The sequence below is a fragment of the Aptenodytes forsteri genome, unplaced genomic scaffold (genome assembly GCF_000699145.1).
Source record: "Aptenodytes forsteri isolate BGI_AS27 unplaced genomic scaffold, ASM69914v1 Scaffold349, whole genome shotgun sequence".
Lineage (NCBI taxonomy): Eukaryota > Metazoa > Chordata > Aves > Sphenisciformes > Spheniscidae > Aptenodytes > Aptenodytes forsteri.
In genome coordinates this window covers 1,609,109-1,618,846 of record NW_008794452.1, presented here as the reverse complement: position 1 = coordinate 1,618,846, position 9,738 = coordinate 1,609,109, and the positions used below count along the sequence as shown (strand labels likewise).

General features: G+C 45.1%; 1 protein-coding gene across 1 annotated transcript in view; it reads right to left on the bottom strand.

The window, feature by feature from the left end:
• ZNF365 (zinc finger protein 365) overlaps nt 1-9,665 on the bottom strand; it is a 26,933-nt gene extending 17,268 nt beyond the window's left edge. Inside the window, exon 1 of the mRNA XM_009290514.1 lies at nt 8,852-9,665. Within this exon, the coding sequence (XP_009288789.1) occupies nt 8,852-9,582 (731 nt within the window). The 5' untranslated portion in view covers nt 9,583-9,665. The remainder of the gene's footprint in view (nt 1-8,851) is intronic.
• Nucleotides 9,666-9,738: the final 73 nt, after the last annotated feature.

Sequence of the window (9,738 nt, the reverse complement as noted above, 5' to 3'; positions counted from 1 at the left end):
GCTTCTTGTGCACCTCCAGCCTTCTCAGTCAGTAGAGCATGGGCAGCTGAAAAGTCCTTGGCTAGTGTAAGCATTACCTAGCAACAACTAAAACATCGGTGTGTTATCAACTTTGTTCTCATCCTAAATCCAAAACACTGTACCAGCTACTAGAAAGGAAATTAACTCTATCCCTGCCAAAACCAGGACACTTGTCTCTTGTAGTTTGCCCAGATTTTTTCTTAGGCATACTGATGACCCTCTCACTTCGATTCTATTTCTAGATGGCTGTGATGATTTTTTGCTTATGCTCTTTATTTTACTTTCAATTTATCGCTCCAGGCCTCTGCCAATTTTGGGGGGATTATGTGATATGATTTCTATCTTTTACTCTCTGCTCTTATGCTTGTGGAAAGATGGATGTTCACAGAGGTCAGATGCTGCTCCTCATGAAGTCAGGGGGAAGCTGAGCCCGTGAATATTGCAGGGCCCAATTGGTAGAGGCATAAACCAGAGCACAGCAGCACAGGCCTGCTGGGCTCTGTGTCTTGACAGAACAGCCTTGTCAGCAGCGCTCACCTGAAACGGGAATCATTTGTTAAAGCCTGGCTCAGACCTGAAGCGTTGTTCTTTCTAATGAGAGGTCTCTGCTACCCTGTGCAGACTATTCTACATCTGGAGCACTGCTGCTATATTAAAAAAAGGTTATGTAGAGTTATTAACTCCCCTTGAACTCCTCTGCTCTCAGCATCATCTCTTTCCCACTCTACTCTGCTCCTCCATTTGCTCTCTGCCTGTCAGCCTGCAGACTCCTGCCCCTTTTTGCTCAGCTGCACCCTGGTACTTGCTGTAGCACCATAAGCTCTAGATCCTGCCATTAAATTTTCTGAGCAGAGTAGATGATGCTCAGCGCAGCTCAGATCTCTTTAAATTTCTGTAATGGATAGCAGAGTGATCTCATCTGTTTGCTCACAGTTTACTATACTAATATTAAGGTAAGCTGTATAGCAAAACATTTTGTTAAAGGGCTGTGAGCGGGCAGCAGGGAGAAAGGTGGGGTTTTTGCTTTGTCTTGGGTGCTCTTGTCAGACAAAACTTTTCAGGAGGAGGGATCGTTGCTGCTGCCCAGAGAGCAGAGGGCACATCGAACTGCCAGCAGCTTGTGGCAACAGGGTGAGGCAAACAAGAGGGAAAGACAAAGCAGACAAGGGGGATGCAACCTGGGAGGCATCCAAGAGGAGCAGGAGGTGCCCGTACTGCCAGACTGCCGTAGAAGAGCTCTTCCCAGTGCCAGAGGAGCCCAGGAGGAATTTATTGCAGTGCAGCAGGCAACTCAGAGGTGCTCAGCTGAAAAAACAAGTGCAGAGGGAAGGACTCACTGTAGGCAAGAAAGACTTGCTGCCAAAGCTTTTATTTTAATCTGACTCTGCCAGGGAGTTAACCTGTTGTAGTTCACCAGACTTAACTAGTTTGGCGTTTTGCATTCCAACTGCAGCCTAGCTGCTCTCATGGAAAAACTGCAGATAGCCTGCACTGAAACTTCCTGAAACCTTCTTTACGGAGGCTGTTGTCATGAAACAGTATGAGCTGTGGTAAATAAAGTTATAAATCATAGACTGACTAGGTGACATTTATTCTTCTGCCTTTACCCACTACATTATACAGTGCTCCTTGCAGGACTAGTGAGCTGCAGTTCTTGTTTTCCCGAAGCAGTTGCTGGCATGTGGACCCTGCAGATACCCTTAGTATTTGTATGGTTTTCAGCAGTTAAACATGTGATACACAGAGTAGATGCAGAGGTTGGGACAGCTCCAGCTCCTTAACAACTGACAAGAAGGGCTAATGATTTCTCACATCGCGACCAAGCCCTCCTACAGATGCATAATACTGGTCCCAGCACTATTTACAGCAACTTTGACACCTGCAACTGCTCTGTAGGTGGAGAAAAGCCTGAGGCTCTATGCAGATTCTGAAGGCAAGTATCAAATCCCTTTAGAGAACTGCACTTGGAATAACTCCGCCTAAAAGCAATAGAAAACCAAACACATTATTTTACCTGAAGATGGGAAAATTCCTACTACAGTAAGTAGTAAAGTGATTTACTTGTGAAAATATTTAAAATATGTGTATTCATTAAGTATTAACACCACTGACCTCATCCCATTGGTGTTATTGCCTAAAGGCTGCTATCTGTTATTCATTAGGTTGTGGTTTCACATTCCTACACCACTATCAGCACATTCGATTTAAGAGGTTCACACCTCCTCCCCTCAGAAAGTTATTGTCCTACCAGTTGCACCCATTCAGTGGGCTGTGCTCTAGATCTGAGCCCTGAACTTACTGGGGTGACACTGTGAAGATTAAAATGCTTTATTTCACAGAGCCATTCTGTGGGATAATCATGCTACACTCGAACCAGTGCAGTGGGGGTGGGGGTGGCAGTAATCTCTTGAGTGGGAAGATAAAAGGAAGTGGGGAAGAGGGAGTGGGACCACCTGAAACTGAGGGTGGAAGAACGATATGTAGCTGTAGTCTTATTCTACTTAGAGCAAAATCAAAACTGTTTTGTTGTACAACTGAAATGCATGTTTTAAGGAAAGCTGTTGTTTTAAAGCATAAATTGCAATGATCTTTAAGAGCCAACTCTTAATCCCATTGTCGAGATGTTACTTGCACAGATAATTCCATTACTTGCAAATCCAAGGTGAAGCCTGTGGCAATAACTATTCCCCACCACAGGAAATGTTTCTGAAATGAAACTATTCTGAAATAGCCCTCGCACTGCAGGCTGTGCCAGAGCAGAAGCATGACCAGACAGTCTCAAAGCAAATGCATTAGACTGGTTAAAGAAACTACTGTCAGAGATATGACAACGTACTACATTAATGCTCTTACCCTATAATTAGCAGACAAAGTGAAATTGTTTAAGTCACCATTGAATGTAGCTTCCAGCTGAGGACCATAACTTCAAATGCTTTCCCTGTTCAGACTTACTGAAAAACCAACTCTACCGGTTTCATTTTCTTACATAACTTCCAGAAACAAGCCTCTTGGTGTCCTCTAGAAGTAAAGTTCATAGCTGGTTTTAGTTTCAATTGTTTTCTTGAGGTCTTATTCAACACAGTCTTATTCCCTTTGGGCAGACTTCTTTGTTATCTTTAAGATCACAGTACTCGCTCTCAGCTGCATTCTCCTTCATCAAACATTGAATAATCCCTTTCGGGGCACATTTTCTAATTAAATCATTCGTTTGCTCAGCAGCTCTGCTGACAGCTTGACCCTGTAGCCATCATTCATCAAAACTGTCCAGGGCCCAAATGAGGCAGGTTGGTGAACTGGGACCTGTCTTTGGTAGCTGTGCTTGCTTCTCTAGAACATCCAGTTTTCTTTTTTTCCCCAAAATAATAAAAAAAAAGCTTTGGCCTTTTGACTTTCTAAATATGAGAATAAGTGACACAAGAGTGACTTTTGTGACACTTTTCTGTGCTTAGAGTAAGACTACTTCAACTACGTATTAGTGTCGTTAGTGTGGTACCTCCACCTGTCTTGCCCCTCACCAAAGCTCATCTCCATGAGGACATCACACTAGTATAACAGCATGTACCCTGTCCTGGTTTTGGCAGGGATAGAGTTAATTTCCTTCCTAGTAGCTGGTACAGTGCTGTGTTTTGGATTTAGGGTGAGAACAAGGTTGATAACACACCGATGTTTTAGTTGTTGCTAGGTAGTGTTTACACTAGTCAAGGACTTTTCAGCTTCCCATGCTCTACTGACTGAGAAGGCTGGAGGTGCACAAGAAGCTGGGAGTGGACACAACCAGGACAGCTGACCCAAACTGGCCACAGGGATATTCCATACCATGTGACATCATGCTCAGCATATAAAGCTGGGGGAAGAAGAAGGAAGGGGGGGACGTTTGGAGTGATGGCGTTTGTCTTCCCAAGTAACCATTACGCGTGATGGAGCCCTGCTTTCCTGGAGATGGCTGAACACCTGCCTGCCGATGGGAAGGAGTGAATGAATTCCTTGTTTTGCTTTGCTTGCGTGCACAGCTTTTGCTTTACCTATTAAACTGTCTTTATCTCAACCCACGAGTTTTCTCACTTCCACCCTTCTGATTCTCTCCTCCATCCCACTGGGGGGTAGTGAGCGAGTGGCTGTGTGGTGCTTAGTTGCCGGCTGAGGTTAAACCACGACATACCTGTGTGCATATTAGCGCAGCCATTCTGCAAAGGGAACAGGAATAAAATTTAACTAAAAAGATATCTTTGCTTTATCACTTCCTTTGTTGGACTGCTATAGGTTTTATTTTAAAAAAAACAAACAAAAAAAATCAACTGACAAGTCTAAAGAAATAACCCTACTGCCCTACAAACTCTTCAAACGGGCAGCCCTGTGCCTGCTGGTTGCCTAAACCAACACTCCTCCCTCTCATCAGAATGAGGGAGTAAACAGTGCTGTCATTTGAAATTAGTGCTTTGATTAGCAACGACAATATAACTCTGAGAACAATTTACTCCCTACGGAGTTGTGAAGTCTACAGACTTGCTGCTTGCTTTGGAGAACACATCAGAGAAACCAGCTTCTGACAATGTGACCACTTGGTGGATCACAGTTTTTATGTCTCTATCTCACATGCTTGGTCCAAGCAGAGGCTCAGGACATATGGGCTTCTGCAGCTAGAACAGAGAAGCAGAAATGAAATTCCATCAAGTCGAAGTGACCTCTGACTGCCTCCGCTGAGGACTGCCAGAGTCACAGCAGTGCGATGTCTGCCTTTGCTACACTGGGCAGAAAGGAAATATGCGAGGCCTAGAAGAGCTCCATCTCCTCCTTCCAGAAACCCAGATGTTTAAACAAAGAATTTAGATCCTTCCTCCCTAAGTCTTCTTGGGGTTTTCTGACCAAATTATTCTTGCTAATGCACATTTTTCCTTTCCCTTAGCTTTCCTATTTGACTTCACAGTTGGATCCAAAATCAGAACCGTTATCCAAAGCGCAATTGTACTGTTTTTTTTCCTATCTTCTTGTATACCCTTCTGAAGAAATTTGTTAAATCCTAACTTTTTCATTTTTTCATAGCCAATCTATAGGTCAGAAGTGATGATTAAACCTGCAAATACATCCTCTTCCATATTTGGTTAATTCTTTCATTCTTACATGTAGATGCAGGTCTAGCCTAATAGCCCAGATAGGTCCCTGGATTATCTGGGCACATTTTATAAAGATGATAATAAACTGGATTATTAAATTCAGTATTATGGAGTCATTTGATCTCTGATAGTGATTGTTCATTCATGTAAGATACTGACAGAGTAGGTGGATATGGAGGAATACTCAAGTATGGGCCCAGTATAAACACCTGTAACTTCTTTATCAGAACACTGTTGTTTTTCAAGAATTACTTGAAGGGGTCTCCATAAAAGTTGTCAGCTTCTCTACAGTGCCTCCAAAGCTATTTGTTTTTGTGACCTTATCCAAGGCTTGGACTAGAATTTTTTTCCTCTTTTGGAGTTTGTTCGTGTTTGGTTTTTTTTTTTTAACCCCTCAGACTGATCTAGGGTAGTCATACCTCACTCTTTGAGATCTAGAAATGCATGTTGATTAAAAACCCTTTCCTGTTTTCACATGCACCCTACTCCATGATCTCTGGTAGTGGGGACAACCATTCAGAGACCAAAGGAAGACTGGTTTCTTTTACTTCCTTAGAAACAGGATGGTAAGGAGGTGTTTCAGGGAAGAAAGTGTTTTCTTTTTCCTCCTACAAAGAGGAAAGAGGAACAAATTTTCAGCTACAGTGGCTCAATATCAATGCTAGTTTTGGGAAAAGTTATCCATATTCACAAGACTGCTTATGAAAAAAAAAAATCCAAAGAAACTGATGAAAGCATTTGTTTCTGAAGGTCAGCAAGTATCAAAGCAGTCCCTAAGGGCTGCCTTTGACTTTCCACAGTCTGCAGTGAGGACTCTTGCTTCTGCAATTTCCATTAAGCAGTCTTGTTTGGCCTTCTAATCATCTGGACTTCTTCCAGAAATCAAAGCCAAAGTTGAGATCCTCCTTTTTTGAAGGAGAGAGTCTTTTCAGCACACCAAATAAGTTTTTGAATACACAGGAATGAATATGTAGACAGGTCTCAGAATTTACCAACAGTCCATGAGAAAAACCAGATAAGCGACACTGTTGTTACCAGTCATGAACATCCTTTCTCTTCCCTCTACCAGAGCATACCATCCAGTGCCTCCCTGCTACTGGCACAAAGCTAAGCGTCTCAGGCATTTTTAGAGGTTCAAATCTGAAAAGCTGCCCTTAGAAGTACTAGTCCTGCTTTTACAAAGCATTGTTTATACCTACCTTCCTTCTCAATTTGCTAATTATACAATGGCCTTTTAATTGGGAAACTGTACGGTGCATTTTTCTATGGCACTATCCCTTGTTATCACCCAAGATAGGAAATGCAGGAACCATCTGAACAAGAAAACAATTACCTATTTTCAGTTTTTCTAAGTGAACTCTACCTATTTTTACACCCTCCCAGCCTCCTCAGAGTACCTTCATAGTGACTTCTAAAAGGCAACGCTATGGGCCTACGCACAGGCACATGCAAGAACATACTATGACTCCCCTCTTTTCCCCTCGGTACTCTGGGCTGATATTCTTTCATCCTACCCACTAGCAAGCATTAGGCTCATTTACCTTTAGAAATTAACACACCACTGTGTAATATGTATTCACTCATTCCTATTGCTGCTTTTGCTTCCAAGTTTTTTTTATCTTCTCTATTGAAAGCTGAAGCAAGCTAGTGGTAATCCTAGAAGAGCAATGCCCTGGGTACTCAGGTGAAGTCTCTTGTGCAACTGCGTTTTTTGGTTAGTGTTTCTTACAAGTCAAATAACCTTCGGTCTTCCCTGTAACACCAACTTAGGAGCTACCTCAACTGCTTATGCATTCACCCTCCTCCTTTAGAGATGGCCAGAATTATAAACAGCAATTACCTGAGCTCCTGCCCCTTTCATGAGCCTGGCAATGTGCTAGTGTGAAGGACAGTGTTTCCCCACTTCTCTCATTGTGTTCAGTCTTTTCTGGCCTCAGAACCACAGCCTGCCACTGCTGCTAGCAAGCAGTCTGCCAAGGGAGCAAGCGGCCTCTTCCTTGTGCCTTTTCCTAATATAATTAAAAATCGCAACTTTTGCTGCCTTGTACTTTTCACAGATCAGTGTCCTTTGCCATCCTCCCTGTATACTACCCATTCTTTCTACCCAGGTAACTCTATTCCCCCCTTGCTTTTTCCACGAGCTCTTTTCTTCTTCTGCAGCACTGCAGAACTCTGGTTTTGCTCCACTGAATGGTTTCTGCTTTCTCCTGACAGTCATGTTTTTTCTGTGGATCTCAAGCCTTGAATTTTAAAAACACTTTCTGCGTTTAGTTTGGAGTAAGATTCATACCACGTAACTTTAGATATCTGAAGTTCAGCATCTAGCCTAAGACGGCTGCTTACCTGAGGTCCCCCTCTAGTCTGTAGAGGGAGGAAGGACCTCCACAGAGCAATCCGTCCCCCTCTAAGATACTTTTCTAGAACAAGTAGGATGAATCACACTGTGAAAGAGCCCATAAGGGGAGCTTGGCTAGATGGGAATACCAAAACTACTTCAAACTGTAAGTTATCTTCATGGCCTCCTTCCAGCATACTTTCAAATCTGACTCAGTTCCACTATTATCTTTAGCTTCATCTTGAGTCCTTCAGTCTTCTCTTCCATGAGGATCACCTGATATTTCAAAAATCAGAGGTTCTGTTGAATATCCCTTCAAGGAAGATACACACCCCAGAGGCTCAAGTCCCACCACCTTTGCTGTCCCCTCCTCTAGGAAATCTATAGCACTGCCTCAAGATAGATGATTCCTACTGATATAGGAGCCACCATCAGCTTTTCTTCCTAGCCCTTAGACTACAAGAAGGAACGATGAAAGCCCTCCAAACTTCCTACACTGAACTCCTACACCACCTTCCTTATTTCTTCCAAGATCAGCGTCATGGCAACTAGCACTTCTCATCTTCCCTTTGTAAGCTGATGAACTGGTTTAGAGGCACTCCATTACCAAGGCTCTTTATTTGCATTCCTCTAAAATAAGTTGTGTTGCTCCGAAAAGCCTGAAAGGTTTCAGCAAGTGCTGAATAAACTAAGTAGTTCATGTATAAATAATATATCAGCTATCACTACATTTTTAATAGATGCATCACGAACATATTTTTAGATGGCCTAGGTTAGTCAGAACGACTCTGGCATCTGCTTCCCATTCCCCCATAAGCAATTCCAGTTTCACAGTTCTGTGTCCATCTAAAATACCTACACGGATGTGGTCTTTTCAGCACTGTCTCCAGTACAGCTTGCTGCTGCACGGGAGACCATCCCACTCCACAAGCAGCCTGCTGACCATGGTGGGATGACCTCAGGGAAAAGGTGCTATTGGGTATTCTTACATACTTCCTCCAGCACTTGTCGACCTATCTCTTCTTAAAAAGATAACAGATTAGAGGTGTCAGTGTAAATCAGATTACATGCTGATGACAGCTTCTACTTGTCCCTACCCCCATGAAACCAGGGATACAACACAGACATTAGAGAGTGTAAGAGTTAGTCACTGTGGAGTCAAGCATGAAAGCCACCTGCTCAGGGAGCTGTCCCCTGCCTTGCAGGGGACATGATCACATGGGCTACAACTCTAGAAATACAGCGATCAGAAGCTGGTGAGCACCAGGCCCTTTTATAATCAGCAAGCAACCGAACCATCCCTTCTCTTCTCCCCCAAAGGCTTTCACTCGCACAGGTGCTGGCCAGCCCGCACAAAACCATCAGCTCTCGCCTCCCCACTTACTCCTCTTTCCGGTGAAGCTCCTCCTCAGACTCGGTGAGGCGCTGCTTCAAGGCTGCGATCATCTCTACTGCCACGTCCACCTGCCGGCTCAGGGCCCGCTCCCGCCGCTGCACCTCCTGCTTCTTCTGGGACAGCTGCACAAAAGCTGCCCGCACCTCCAGCAGCTCCGCCGTCTTCTGGGCCAGCTCTTTGGTAAGCTTGTCGATTCGCTTCTCAATTGTTTTGTCCACGGCCTCTACCATCCTGTTAAACTTTTCTCTGACGTGTGCCTCGAAGGAGGCTTTGGAGTCAGTGGCCTGGAGGCCGGGTTTAGAAATCTGCTCACTGGGAGAGTCAGCCGACACATAGTTTGCAGCGTAGGAGATGGGGCGTTCAGCTTCCACCTCCAGGGGCTGCCTGCGCTTTGTGCTCTCGCAGGACGCATCGCAAAAATTCAGGTAGGGCCCTTTTTGCTGTATGGCGCTGCCGGGGCTCCCCAGGCTGCCCTGGGTGGCAGACTCCGGCGGGGAGATCAGCTCCGCGTCTTTCAGGGGTGAAAACAGGCTGCTCTTGCTCAGGAGGCTTCTCTCCTCGTAGCTGTGGCTGTACTCCAGGTGCGCCCGCAGAGAGGCGAGGCTCCTGAACCTGGTGTGGTCACCGCATCGCGGGCAGCGGAAGGGGAGGCAGACGCTGACGCTCTCGAGCGGCTCCTGCCAGGGGTGCCTGCCTTCATCCCGGGCCGTCTGTTGCATTCCTCGCCGGGCCCTAGGTGGGAGAAAAGAGCCCGCGGTCACGTCCGCCCGGGGCCGGGGTAGCCCGGCTGGCCCGCCGGGAAACTTGGGAAACTTTCCCGGTAATTTTTCAGGGGTATCGCGCCATCTCCGCCCGGCGAGGCACCCGCCCGGCAC